We start from the raw sequence: 15,857 nt of genomic DNA on the forward strand, positions 1-15,857 counted from the left end.
TTTAAGTCCATAGCGTTGGTGTACATGTATTTATTCAATCTTGTAATTACCCAATCTGCATATGAAAATTAGATGATTAACCCAATTTTAAACGCTAAATTAAGAAAAGTTCTGCCTCATGCTTTTACTAAAAAGAAATATATAATCTGTCCTTTCATTCCGATATAAATTTGTAAATATACTTGCATAACAAGACTAAATTGTGTGTAACTGAATTGTTTTCCACGAAAAATATCCTGAGCATATTTTTAGGGGATTAGAAAACATTTTAGTTTGAGGCTGTGTGCAAAACTTCGAGGAAATTGGAATTACTACAAGACACATAAGATCTGAATAAAACCTGGACATTTCTTCCAAGACAGAAATTAGACATGGCGACCTGATGGTTTCACAAATTAACATTTTTTATTCTATTATTATTTTTTAAAGGTCGCATGTGTTAGCCAAGTTGTGGGAAGATATTTGCATTGACGTGGGGAATGGGTATGCAATTTAAAAGCTAATTTCTCTTTGCCACGTATGGCTTATAGCCTACGCAGAGAGCGGTTTTTTCTTTTAAGGCGATCGTATTTCCTGCAATCAACACATGGGAAAAATATGCTATGATGTTACAGAATTTTTTTATAGTACTTTACTCATTATAGTGTAGAGTAACATGCACGATGTAGTTCTGCCAATTTGTTAATTCATGTATGCTACAAATACATTGAATCTAATTTGATTAAAAGGTTTAATTGATCTTTTGGTGAGCAGGAGAAAATACATAGACAGCAAATATATCGCCTCAAGTAAAAATTTAACTGATGCGATCGGTTTAAAAGAGTGCTCTCGGGTGCTCTTTCGACCAAGACGGTGTGATCACTCGAACCACAGTGTGAATCTAATTTATTTTATAATTATCATACATAATATGCGGCTCAAGAATAGCTCAACGAGTCGTCTACAGAGCCACTAAAACCCGCATCTCAAAGCTGAAAGATCCTAGCGTACAATGCCCTTTGAAATTTCCCCTGAAGCTACAGATACGTGTGAGCCTCCATTAAGGGAATTCACCCTCCTCCATATCAATCCTCTCTCACTCTCCCATCCCTCACCAAATAACGCTCTCCCATAACGACCTCCCCCCCACCCATATCAGCGCTCTCTTTTCCAGTTTACGTCCAACTCCTTCCGCCTACCCCCAGTCATTCCATCCGTCCCAATGCCTCTCCGAATTTCGGTTGTCCGACTCGAAGAGTGGTGGGTGTCACACCCCACGTCCCGCTAATATAAGATACAAGCGTGAAGGAGATAGCTCCCGCATCTGCTTCGATTATTCAAACTAACGCCGAAATGGAATGAATGGCTCGGATGGTTTGTTATCGCCGAGATTCGCGATAGGCGATTGGGAGGGAGGGCGCGATGGGGAGGAGGAGACAGGACGGTCGAGTTTTGGAGGGAAGAACTGAGATGAGGGTAGACGCATCGGACGTCCTATTACTCCAGGATTTAGGGGAATAGGAGAGGGTTCGGAGAAAGGGGACGCATATGGAGAGGGGAGGAAGCCGCTTAGAGGAGTCCTCGACTATAGAGGAAGGCGTGGGAGTTGGTGGAGGAGGCAAGGGAGAAGCAGCAGGATTCCCTTTCAAGATAGGAGTGAGGAGGCGGAGAATGGCGGCTGCGGTCGACGGGAGAATCTGGGAAAATAAACACAACGGGCATTGGTGGTTGACCTTTTTAGGCCCACGCGACCGTGAGGTAATAAAATACAGAGCAAATATGTGAGGGTTTGCAGCAAAATAGTCATCCGCTGGAGCCTGGACGTCCGTTCGACTCTGGTCTCTCGTTGGACGGTCGTTGGCAATCTTTGTCTGACATGCTGCGGGTACTTTCACAGAGGGACCCTCTCGGTTTTCTCTCCGCACGGCCAATGTCGCGAACTATTTCGTGAGAACTATTGTCACGAAGTCTCACAGAATGATTAAAAGGCTAGTATTTTAGAGTCATGAACCTTTTCCCAAGCTCAGAAAATGGCAGAAGGAATTAGGGCGTTGTGAGGGTAGTTTTATAATGAGCATACTAGTATTAACGTAAATTAGCTACCCACTCAAATTTTTAACACCAAATATTATCGCTTCCAAATATCGTGGTGATCCACCGCATTCGTGTTCAAGGGTACTTATACAATTAGTGTTCTTGTTCCGATGATTTAATCAAAAATTTGTAGATATTTCAGTGAAATAAGTTATACAAACAATTAAATATCATGTTAGTCAGTCAATAAAATTACCTTAGACATTTGTTTCGCGCGTTTCCAAATGACATCTATATATTTTTGCTGGAAATATTATCGTGCAACACGTTTTAGTATCTTAAAACAGGAAAGAATTATTTTTATCAAGGAACTAATCTCTAATTTAATCACTTAATTTTATCGTTAATTTTTCCTAGTGCACAATATGGGAACATTTCACCTTTCTTGGTTGTTTGGAATTGTAATGTTTTCATTAGATTGTGCGACCTAATCTCTTAGAATTCATTCTTTGGAAAACTTATCATGCATAGGTAAAGTAACACATTTCGGCTACTTAATCAGATCTTCAAAAAGACACAGCCTTTCGGAATAATGACCTCTTTCGTCACATATTCCTTACCCGCGACCGTTTTCGGCTTCACCGGCACCAAAAAGTGTTACCTTTGGACTTCTTTGCTCAGCAAATGAAAATAAAAATTTGCCAAAACTGTGAAGAAGTTATGCACTTAATTTGTGTGTGCTGTGTACCCAACATTCAACCTTTAAGTGGACACCGTCAGGAATGGGGACGAAAATTGAAAACCAGTATGGAGGACAAAAGCTTGGTTTGCCTTATGAAGAGGCCTTCATTGGAATTATTCATCGCGGTGTTCATCTAATTATTGACGGAGAGCAGTTGCAAATTCTGATCATACTAGTGCGAAACGAAAACATTAAAATACACTCGTTCATCAAATCTTTAAAACTTGAAAATACCACTGTGCTTTCTCATTTGAAATATTTGATCTTCAGACACGTGGTGGTGACATCGGCGTAATTTATGCTCGTGCTGACATTCGCTCGATAAAAAATGCCATTTCACGCCCATTGAGAGGCCCTGGTTGAGATTGCACAAGTTGAGGCAGTGTTTCATGCCATACGTGAAACTAACAGGCTCAAAAATTTATCACCTGAATATATTAATATCTAAGAGTTTTTAATGTTAATTTCTACTGTATATTTGTTATTTTTGTTACTTAGAGAAAATATTTCAATGTTTATTGTTAACTGTCTTGTTATCGAGGAATATTTTATTGTGGTGGTGAGTGATTATCTGGCTTCCTTTTGATTTCATGAAATGATTGACTTTTTTCTACTAGTCCTCGACACTCGACGGATGATGTGCTCAGTCGATATTCTTTGCTTATTAACGTATTCATTGGGCATAGAGTAGGATTTGATGCAACGTATACATTATATTACATTTAAATTACATTACCATATGGCAGTGGTAGTAACAACATTTCCTTGTGATTTCATAAATTATTACTCCATTATTATTGGCATATTATTAATATTTGCTCAAATTTAGCTTCTTTTGGGATGAGGTACGCCATGAAAAACTGAAAATATTACCTGGATAACCTAGCGAACTCGAGGCATTTCTTAAGGCAAGGAAAGCGGGCACCATGATATACACGATACGGCAAATACCATATGCAATAATTTATAAAAAACGTCCACCAACTTCGGAAATCAGAATATTGACCACCTTGCGACCGTTTTCCGTAATTTGCCAATCACTCTAGAGAGAGAGGAAAAGTTAAAAGTTGGAGTTCAAAATGTTTGAAAGAAGATTCGAGACACTTTGGAACTGAATTTACCCTCTCGCAATCAACTGTAGTTATTTTTCCGAACTTTGAGGAGGTGGAGCTATGATACCCCTAAGGGATAAGCATCTCGAAAGCATTCATGTCCCAGCCTCATAACAAAAGCCCTTTGAACTCTCGCGAGCGGAGATCACGAATAAAAATTCTCGATCATTCTTTGGTCAGTGGGAACAGCAATGGATATTCAATACTCTATCGTCCAGCCGACAAATCATCCTTCCTCACCGGACACAGATTTCGTATCGGAGGTAATCACAAGCAGGGCGTCAGAAAGGAGGGCGAGAGGTTTGCGAGGGAGAGGGTGCAGACAAATGCAGAGAGCGAATGGAGGGGTGCAGGGGAGGAGTCGGCGGTGGTCCACCGCGGCGGTGGCGTCAGAGATTTTAAGCGGGTAGGGTTCGCCCCGTCAAAAGAGATGAAAGCCCACGCGCAGTGCGAGTGGAGGAGGTAGGGTGGGAGAGAGGGCCATGCAGGTCGCGCTCGGGGAGGAGGGTCGGAGGGCACGGATGTGATCGTGCACGAGCTACGGCGGAGAATTAGATGCAGTTTCATATGTTAATTTATCGTTTTTGCGGGTAAGAGAGCGGTAGAGTGACATGTGTATTGGAACGGGTAACTTTGATGATAGAAATCTCAAATCTAATCGAATTAGATTCCTATGGATGTGGATATACTCGTACATGGATTCGTTGTCATCGGTTTTAGAAAAATCGTTTGTGCCGGACTTTAATAAAACAATTCTGAATTATAAACTGTAAATTGATATGTATCATTGATTCAATTCATTGTATATCACTAGCTTCCTTGAATAACATTGCGGTAAACATCAAAAGCTCTCGCGCTATATGATTTGTGTTTGTTTTACATGTAACAAAAATAGGAAAAAGAAAAGGTTGCTAGTATATTTTTTGTTTCTTTTCATGTTCTATGAGGGATGGGATCTTAAATCTTCATGTATGAGATCTTAAATAAGTTCTGAAAGGGTGTGTGTGAAATGCGATCTCAAATCTAATCAATTCTGATCTGTTATCAATGGAAGGTTTATGATATCTTTATGATGGGACAAGCGACAAAAAATGTTTTACGGACAATAGACGTGTAATTATTTATTTTTTCTAATTGTGTTTTAAAAATTCCCATTTAACAACAACTACCAATAACTTGTGTTTAGGCATAAAACTATTTTATATCAATCACTTCTCTTGCGCAAGACTGCTATAACTCAAAATTTGATGTCTGGAAAAAGGTCAGAGTCAGAAGGAAGAAAGAATCAGCGTTCCATTATATTTAACCTAAAGTAATTTTTAATATTATCTACGGGAAATTCTGGAAGAATAAAGGTTATCTATTATTCGTATTCCACTTACTTCAGAATCAAAATCTATTTAACTAATCAATATACTCGTGTACCTTGACTAAATCAAATTAATTCAATCATCCTAATTTTTACAAGAGTAATGAACCGACCAATCTGTTAACCGCAGTTATCAGGTATTTATGAGTGACCGGAAAGTCATTGATATCATTCCGCTGGTTAATTGCTTAAGTTATTCTTCCATTCTCTTTTTAGAGTGATACGCAGGAAAATGATAGAACATCCCTGATTGCACGCCTCGTACAATTAGATAATATCTGTTTCCTTTGACTCACTTTTAAACTCTCTGCTTGCTAAATGCAAAAACCATTTTCCTTCGAAGTTGCAAGAGCATATAATTTATTTTTCATTAAAATGCACATTGAAAAATGTAGTGAATATTTTTGGAAAAAAATTAGATGAAATTGTTAATACAAGATTCCTATTCATAAATTATTGATTAAATTCAGTTAAAAGGTCGTCATAACCATTTGAATATTTCGTGGACAGTTATTTTTAGTGATGAATTTTAAAATACAAATGTAAACAAACTTATTTAATAAGTTTTTAAGTTAATACTGTTAAAAGTTTCAGCATTGTGACTGAAAAAATCGATTAAAAAATAAGTGCTAGAGCAAGAGTTACTTGCTTAGGTGAGCAGATATTGGCCATAATGATTTTTTATATTATTTTTCAATTAAAAATAATTGATTGCGTGCATCGAAAAAATTCATAAAATAAAAATGTTGATTCAAGATGGAATGTTTTACGCCTTAATCATATTAGACCTTATCTTCAAGATAACATAGTGAAAATCATGCACGCTTGGAGATCCTATGAATACTTTTCACCTCTTTTCAGTCAGACTATTGTACCTATTCGTAAATGCGTGCATATTATGAGAATAATAAAATTTTCTTTATTTTTTCAAAATAATAAGGTTTTTCGTTTCCGATATGCTCCTTACCGTATTTCTCCTCGGATTATTTTATAAAAATGATACTGTTAATAGGAGGTGTTGATATAAAGAAATAATTGTTAGTAATGGATTAATTGTGAATTATTTCGAGATTTTAGCTTTGATTGATGTTTTAATGATCCTTCTTAATTTAGAATGCGGAGGGTTAGTCTCTCATATTAATTTTATATTGAATAACATATAGTCTTAGGATTCATGGTACAAATTATTAAATTATCGCTCTGTTCGTGGGTAGCTGAGAACTTCACGGGCGGCTATCCGCCCGGTTATATTGATCCCGTTGGTAAATTAATGTTTATTCTATAGCCAGACAGTGGTGGTCCCTAACTAATCGGCAATCAGATGCAACGCTGTAATAGCATCATTAGCCACATATGACGCCATTTTCTGTTAGGACTGGGGCCACGGAAGACTCATTATGATAGACAATATTTCGGTGGTTCTTGTACACTTGGTAATATCTGCCGCAATTCAAGATATTATCACTCCTGTTAATGTCCGCTGTTCATAAAATCATATGACCGATGCCGTTAAAAGGGAACATACATCACTGCGTCGAAATTACTTTCACCGAGGTGACCAAGTTTCTAGGTTCAGGCCCTCTCTCTATGTTTGGAGCAAATTTTGCGGACACCCTTATTTGATGCAACGGTAACAATTTAGGGTAAACCTTTTGCATACGGCTTATTGGGGCTCACTTCTTTGAGCGTAAAAATTAAAACCTTTTAGTTGTGTGTAATAACCGGTAAATTATTTTTAAAAGTCATGCCACCAATCCTGTCGATGTCGATAGCTGTTTCATATGGAATGAGCTCATCACCGTTCCTTCAAGGATTGTGGAAATGAGTCGTAATTAATTTTTTTCCACAACAGGATTCTGTCAAAGTTGTTTTATTTTGCTTGCAAGTACACATTGCCCATTTTTATTGCTAAGAGTAATCGACCAGTCAAGTTAGGTTTTTGATGGACACGTAGCCACTGCTACAATTGATCTGCGCCCTCACCCTAAATTGCGTAATAAACCCTCCAGAGCTTCTGTATAAATTATTATACAAAGGAAGGTATTCCGCATTACAATATACCATTCCTCAATTCAACATAATTCCCGCCCCTACCACTTTTATTAAAAATTCTTCCCACTATCACGGTCTTTCTCATTCCAATGACACGCAATACAAATGTTTTAATTCCATTCACGCCATTTCTTGAATATATAGTTACACTAATAATTAATTATGTGACGAGAATTAATGTCAATGTTTAACTGTTAAATTCTTTCCACATCATTTTCAGTGTCCTTTCATGAATTAAGAACTTCTTTATTTCTAAATTCCTCCTGTTGTATTTATTTGTAGAAGCCAAATGTATCGTTTTTTCCTGAAATGGGCTGAAAGATTAATATTCCAGTGCTGGAAGCCAAACCGGCACGAATATACGAGGTGCAATGTGATTTGACCACAGTTTTGGCGAAAACTATAAACAGCAGAAGTATTTTAATGAAATGTGGAATTAATTTTAAAATTTATATTGATTGACCACTTTCTTCAAAAGACAGAATATAAACTTTCGCGGGGAAAAATCTGTTAATATTGTTTTTAGGCAATTTAATCATTTTCTCTTTTAAAATATCATGAAAACCTTAAGTTCGTAATAAAATATATAAAAAAATATGAAATTATTTTCTAAAATAATAAAAAATTTCCGATAAACCCTCCGCAAAAAATCAAATCAACGTATTAGAAGGAAACGTTTACTTAAAATTTTATTTTGGAAAATGTGATAATATTCTTCCACAATTCACCAACAATTGCAGTAATGAGATTATTAATCGAGAGGAATATAGAACACAACCAAGAGGTAATTGCCTGTTTCGTAGATTTCGAAAAAGCGTTTGATAGAGTGAATTGGGAAAAACTAATGAGTATATTGAAGAAAATGGCAATAGATTGGAGGGATAGGAGGCTAATCCGCAACCTGTACATGTCTCAAACTGCTCAGGTGCAAGTTGGGAACGGGGAGCCCGGATGGGCAGTGTTAGAAAGAGGTGTAAGGCAGGGTTGCCCATTATCACCGTTGCTTTCCAACCTGTATGTAGAGGAAATGATTGAAGAGGGATGGGAAGAACTGGAGGTAGGAATGAAAGTGAGCGGAGAATTCGTAAAATTAGTTAGGTTCGCTGATGACCAAGCTTTGGTTTGTCAGTCAGCCAAGGGGTTGCAAGCATTGCTGAGTGAATTGGAAATTCAGTGCGACAGGTATGGGATGAAAATCAATATTGATAAAACAAAGGTTATGCGATTTTCTAGAAAGAAAAAGGCTAAGATAAACCTTAAAGTAGGAAGGTAAAAACTAGAGCAGGTAGAACAGTTTACGTATCTTGGAAGTGTTTTGGACCAACACGGTCAAAGTAGTAGGGACGTGAGGAGAAGAATCGCGCTAGGCAAAGAGGCTTCACAAGGAGGAGGGAGTTGATGACGGGGACGTTGAGTAAGGATGTTAAGAAAAGACTCGTAAAAACTTTGATATGGAGCGTAGCTATGTACGGCGCGGAAACGTGGTCATTGAAGCAGGAGGATAGACATAGGCTGGAGGCTTTTGAAATGTGGGTGTGGAGAAGAATGGAGAAGGTGAAATGGACAGAGAAGAAAACAAATGAGGAAGTACTTGGTATCGTGGGCGAAGAGAGGGGTTTGTTGGGAGAAATCCGATGGAGGCAGGAAAAGTGGATGAAGGGGGTATTGACTGGCAGTAGGATGTTGAAGACTATAATAGAGGGGAGAATGTTAGGCAAATGTGGAAAGGGAAGGAATAGGACAGGGATGTTGATGGGATGAAGGGGGGAAGAAATTACTCAGAGATGAAGAAGGACCTGATATAGAGTAGGATGCTGGATTTTGTGTTTTGTTAGGAGTCACAAAATATTTATTCGATGCTGTGCCCATCCAAAAACCTACCTTAAATGGTAGATTACCTAATGCTAATAATTCACCAAACAGGCCGAGCTAGGAGTTATCAACCTAAAAAAGCACGAAATAGAAATAATCAAGTTAACATATTTACTGAAATGTAGGAAGAGTTAAGATCAAATGGCTTTGCAAGGTTATCCCGCAATATTTTGGATTAAATGATTTTTTTTTATAAAAGCTTCACAGTCTTGAAGTTACCATCGTGGTGTAGTGTAGGCCCGAAAGACAATCTTAATTTAACGTAAAGCATCAGGATTATTGGTTTTATTTTTGTGGAACTTTTGTAGTCTCGAAATGGATGTTAAATAATTCTTTGGAAAGCTGAGCTGACTACAAGACACATGGTTTTCGCTTTTAGAAACGTACTGGGATGACGACATGTATGAAGATTTTTGGTAATATATATATATATATATATATAGATTATCTACCCACCACCTCAGTGACGCAGCATGTGCATGATCGATGGCCCGGCCGAAAACCGTTATTTTCAGTTAAGGACGCCGGGACGTTGCTTATCAAACCTTGGCGTGGTAGGGTGTGGATGAGAGGGAAAAAGTTAAACTGATGTTATGCAACCAAGAAAAAGATGAATACAGTCATTAACCGTGTGCTGATATTATGACCTGTAAAAATTCCTTTCTCATATGTTAACGATATTTATTTATTGAATAAACCTCTCCATTAGTGATTGTATAGAATTGAAATACTAGAAAGACCTTAGTTTTAGATGGGTATCGTAATTATTTAAAAATTATACTGTCGTAATGCGTTGCAGAATGAAATACTATATGAAATCAAATGCCGCTTAAAATCAATGAAATTCAAGATATTAACCATGCTTTCATTTTCTCTATTAAGATGATATTCTTTCACAGTTTTTTCTGAATACATTGGAGAAAAAGATTTTCCATATTATATTCATCAAAACATTTTTACGAGACTTTTTCATTTATTGTTCTTTAATATCCGATTACCTCTGCTTCCCTGCTTATCGAATTTACTTAACCTTAAAGGCTGTTGAACGCAACATTTCTAAAGGTTCTACTAACATGAAATTTATATTTGGCCTGTGTGTCTCGAACTACTGTGTACTCCTGCTCGAGCAAGCCCATCTCCGAGTAAAAGGAAAATAAATTCTATTTTATACGAACTCAGTCTTCACTTGTAAATATTGTATTCTCTTTTTAATACTAACTCAATTGTACAGTATTATTTCCAGTGGATTTATGAGGTTCACGCCAAACCCTGCGGTGAAGTTGGAGGTTAGGGGTAGTATTTGTTAAATTGTGAATTTACATAGCAAAATCATACCTTCATTTTTGTCTTGGTCTTCTGTATAAATCAGAAAAGTTGAAGTCAATATGTAAATCCTTGTAATCCTGACTACGCCAAGACATTACACCCTTCCCTCTGAATTAATGTCGAAAGACTTGCTCTGGGCGATAAACATGGGTTTGGACTTTGGAAGTTGGTGAGGACTAGCCCCCTTGACTAACGTTGATTAAAGGGGTTTTTCATTCCGAAGCTACTGTTATCAAACCAATAGGAAGAAAAATCATATTAATATCTGATTAAAATGATATTATCGATAGCAGCACGTATTGATTGTCCCACTAACGATGCATTGTAGAGCATTGTGATTGGTACATGACAGTAAAAAACCATTTTAGCGGTGGTGTTTCGTTCGATTCGGAACTTAGTTTAGTAATGGTTATCAAAAACCGATAAATTTCCTTTCATCATAATTTGGCCATCCGTTAAATGTTCCCTTTTTTACGATGCAGCTTAAACGTTAATACCTGTGTGATTGGTACACTATTTTAAACATCATTCATCGAGCACACCGATCATTTATGATGCTTTATTTGTTCAAAAGAGCATAAAGTAATAAATTTGGTCATTAATATTAGCAAAAAATTCAAATTTAAAATAAAACCCAGGTATTTTTGGTTAAGCGTTTTTCTGAAAATTTAGAACTTGAACATTCCCAAGCGTGGTCTCCTCATATTTTTTGTATGTTTTGCTACGGTGGACATAATTTTCCAAACTGATTTCTAGTTGCATAATAGGAAATGAAAATATAAATCGCAGACTGTTTTTCCAATGGATGGAAGAAAATGTCATGTATTACTAATTTTGCTAGAAAAAATTCTTTTTCAATCAAACTCGCATTGAGACATGAGATGGAAACATTTTTTTCGGGGGTGAAATTTACATCTGGTTATTCCCTGCGTCAGGATACAAACAATATATATGTATATTAATGGTTCAATTTCCATGAATTACACATGTATTATTTTACCTGTATATTCAAATTTCAGTGTGCCGTCAAAAGTTTTAACGTTGTTGGTAGTGGTGCGCCCTTTATTTTTTAGTGTTATTTATAATGGTAGGCTAATATTATTGTTTCGAGATATTGAACCTTATTGTAAAACAGTTATCAATAATTTTATACCTGCAGTTCAAGCATGTAACTTTCTTGTAAAATAATCTACATACGGTTATATTTATTATACGTATTATATACGATTACGATCCAGATCCGTTTATGTTTTCGTGTTATTATATTTGAATGTGGCACTATCATTTTCTTTCTCTTCAGCAAAGGATTGGAAATGCACGAAATCATATAAAGAATTGCTAACGTTTAGCGTTGTAAGGCTAAGTTTCACGGTACAGTCCTTGTGTAGATAATTAATTTTCATTTTCATCCAAGTAAAAGTTCCAAGTTTTAGCGGGACTCTTTGATTGCTGAATTAGGTATAATCCATGAGGCCTCTCTTTTCTTGCAAGAATTATATCATTCAGAAATTTGCATTTAGAAACAAGTCACTATTTTTATTTTTGTGCGCAACTACTAAGCTACTAAATTGGTAAAGCCGTAAGGCACTTCTGGAGCACTAATGATGATATATGTTCTTGGTATACTGATATTTTATTTCATCCGAGTTTATATGTACTTATTTTCTGGTAGCATGTCTGAATTCAACTTGATAATAATAAATTAAAAGTTTCAATTTGCATCATTAGAACAATGCTATAAATTATTTGAAATATCAAGAAGTGTCACAGGATCTTCCTTCATAGTTTTCTTCGTCTACGTCATTGAGTTACACACCTGTTTATTGCCTCGTAATTTTGACATTCAAATGGGAAAATATTTTACTAAAAATGCTACCGTAGGTTTACTAATGTTATCAGCTTAAAATTATCCGGCATGCAGTCTAACCCAAGCATCATCCTCTTCCTAGGTTCGTAATGCCTCAGCCCATAAAGGTTTTAGAACAGGTGGAAATTTCACTCTTAATCTATTACTTTTCACTAAAGCTCTATACATTAATGTTTTTTCTGAAAGGACTTTCGTGAATTGATGGCCGTTTTAAGTGCCGAGAATGTTGATTTTATTTTCAGTATTTAGTTAACACGGTATTTTTATATTACCTGAGGGTTATTTGGTGCTGGATAGACTTAGAAAGAAGTACATACATTTCAGAATTGATGGTCAACAAGTTAAATATTTATTTTTCAATCCATTTTGCGCAGAATGAAGTGTTCAATTCGGAAATCGTGTAACTATGTAAAGAAAATTGAGTAATTAGAATCCAATTCCCGTGGCAAAGCGTAAGATATTTTCCGCAATATTGTTAAACAATGGCTACATCGATATTATATTATCTTCATCAGTTTGATCAATTCATCCGGTTTTCACGGACAAAATATTGAAGAGGTGGACAATTATGAAAGGTGATCTACCAACTTAAGGTTATACTAAAATGTTTTATAAATATTGATACATTTTTGGAGAAAGTACTCGACGACTCGATTTATGTAAAGTTACTGCAAAAAAAGGCTGAATTTTCAGTGAACATGGGAATAACTACTCGAGTGAAATATGAGGTTGTTTAAATCTCTCATCGCAGCATCCATGCATGGAATCCTGCCCTGTCAAATATCATCTTACCACATCTAGAAATAAAGCAAAAGCCTTGTACAGTATCATGGGTTTTGGCAGGGCGTTCATAAACGGTAATTGCCGCTGTCCATATTTCGCTATTTTTCACCTTGACCCATGCCGTGAGGTGAATCATGAATTTGACATGAAGGGTGTAAAACGTAACAGCATTTTCTCACACCGGTATTTTTTACCTTGAGTGTCCGCACCCAAAGGAAATGATTTCTAAATCAGCGCGTCGCGTCAGTCATGGCTTAGCCCCCGAATCGAGTTTCATGTCCTCGCGCAAGGCGAATTGAATTGATCGTTAAGAGAGTAACCGACGGGAGGTCCATGATTTTTATTTTGAAAAAAAATTATTTTTCCGACGACGTAAAAAGAGTTATCTTGCTGGAATGACATCGTTACAGGGCACACATTTAAAGTGATTTCCTTTCAAAAGTTTTGGGGTATGAGAGAGTGTTGAAAAGCAATATCCTTTCGTATTTCCTTTAAGACATCTTCTAAACAATAATAATAAAATTATAAACTGTACATAAGTATTATCTGTAAATGGAAACATTTTTATGGTTTGAATAGCAGTTTATGCATATGAATATCACAGTCATGAAAGGGGTTAAGGTCGTAAGTCAAGAAGTACAATCGACGCTTTCATCATATTCCAAGAATACTATGCTATATGGTGTCTGACATAAAAAGTATCAAAATTAATTGATATGAACGAAGGATTATCTTCAAGTCCAGGGAGATAATTTGTGAAAAAATTAAAATGACTTGAAAAACAATTGAAAATAAATGATTAAAATCTCTGGATATCCCTAGGACAAGGAGTAAAAAGAGATGTTCACAGTTGCCAATTTAAGGTCAGTTCCCTGACGCACCTTGCCATACGTTCTAAAGGATATCCGAAAAAAAGATGGTATCAGATTTGCCGCATCTTAAAACACAACAATTTACTAGGGAAGGGAAAACAACCGCGGAATGCGGAAGTCCGCGGAATTGCATGATGTAACGGGAGACGTCAACGCGAGGAAATATAAAGAAGTAACCTTGAAATGACGGACGATAATCTAAAGGGATGCCTCAAATATCCTAGTAATTATAGCCTATTGCAATGGCGCCTTAAAACTCCATCGAATTAGACATGAACATTTTTTTCAACCGGAAGATTTACGAAAGCCGCAAACTATTTACCGTTTTCCATGACACCCGCAGACTCCCTAAATGATTCCACACCCCGAACATCTCTCTTTTCCTCGTTAACTGCGAATCGCCTTCTCCACCACAGATGGAACTACCAGCCACGGAAAGTGCCGTGGGATCACTCGAGGGTTTCGTTTTCGACGAAACCGATGACAATGACTTCTGACAACTCACTTTTAGCCTCCGCCAGTTGATTCGTCCCGCAGATGAACACCGTCAAGACTGCGATGGTCAAGACGGTGGACGGCGAGCTGCTGCCTGCTCTTGGCCTCATTCTTAGCTGCAAAAGTGCTGCACGCGGACCCCTAATCGAGGCGATGAAAATCCCAGCGGTGCCCTCTCCCGCCGGCCGAATCTGTCTCCACCTCTCTCTCTCTCGCCTCCGGATCTTCTCCCGGCAGTCTCACGCGGCGGCGGCGGCGGGGATCGGCGTGCGAAAGGCCTCCTCTCTCCCTCTCTTTGTCGACGGCGCGCGCGCTCACCTTTCCCCCTTCCGAATCCAAGCGATGTCAACTTTTCGCGAACTTCCCTCACCGTTCCGGAAATGGACCAAGTTCGCAATGGATCTCGCCTCGTCGCAATTCAAAGTCGCTCCTGTTGACTTCCTGCCCGGGTTGCCCAAGGAGTTTTGATTGAAGAGAGACACCCTCTCAATCACTCTCTCTCTCTCCTTCTCTCCCTGCGTCCTAGTCCTCTCTCAATCTCTCTTTTAGTTTCGGGGGGGTTGGTTGGTCGGAATTTCCGTCGTGTGGTCTGCGCAGTGTCTTCTGGACTCGCCGCGGCCCCGTGCTCTCCTTTATAAGGTGGGAGCGCGGCGTGTTATGCGGAGGGTTTGGAGGGATCGGATGCAGGTCGGAATGGGGAGGGATGGGGAGAGGAGTGGGGGTGCGGGAGGGGAGGAGTTGCTGGGGGAGAGTGCGCGAGTGTGAGGAGGGGGAGGGGGTGAGTGGGATTGGCGAGGGGGTGAAGGGAGTACGGCGCCAGAGCGATGATGGGGGTGGGGGTTGGGAAAATTAGCAGTTGGGATGCTGAGGGGTTGGGATAGTCTCTGGGAGATACGAATGTCTGTCGGGTGAAGCCTGGTAAGGTGGATTTAGGATATCGGCCAGAGTCGAAAGCGATAAAGGTTGAGGGTGACATTTCTGTATTTTCCGTTGCGTTACCAGCACTTGTGAGAAGAATACGCCCACTGATCTGTATGGAAGCATTTAAGATAGGTGGGGATTTAGGTCTGACAGTATGGACATTGATTCCTATATTTATTAAATGCGACAAATAGAGAATGGGATCATTTTTTTCACAAACCAATCGACTGCATCATCCAATTCACCAGTGTAAAGTGCCAAAATGTGAGCAATTAAAAGTTCAATCGGATGTGTTGAATTGTGCAATTAGTATTGTCGTCCACTGAAAATCAACGGCCCAGCTAAAGAGTAGTAAAACCCAAACATTCGAGGAAAACAATTATTGATATTCACCGTAAGGAATATTTCCGCTGACAATGATTCTGGTTATTGC

General features: G+C 38.1%; 1 protein-coding gene across 1 annotated transcript in view; it reads right to left on the reverse strand.

Annotated features, from left to right (window-relative positions):
• LOC139690569 (neuropeptide CCHamide-2-like) overlaps positions 1 to 15,118 on the reverse strand; it is a 58,933-nt gene extending 43,815 nt beyond the window's left edge. Inside the window, exon 1 of the mRNA XM_071588043.1 lies at positions 14,514 to 15,118. Within this exon, the coding sequence (XP_071444144.1) occupies positions 14,514 to 14,613 (100 nt within the window). The 5' untranslated portion in view covers positions 14,614 to 15,118. The remainder of the gene's footprint in view (positions 1 to 14,513) is intronic.
• Between the last annotated feature and the right edge of the window lie 739 nt (positions 15,119 to 15,857).

Source organism: Hetaerina americana, unplaced genomic scaffold, assembly GCF_022747635.1.
Source record: "Hetaerina americana unplaced genomic scaffold, ioHetAmer1.1.p SCAF_3, whole genome shotgun sequence".
NCBI lineage: Eukaryota > Metazoa > Arthropoda > Insecta > Odonata > Calopterygidae > Hetaerina > Hetaerina americana.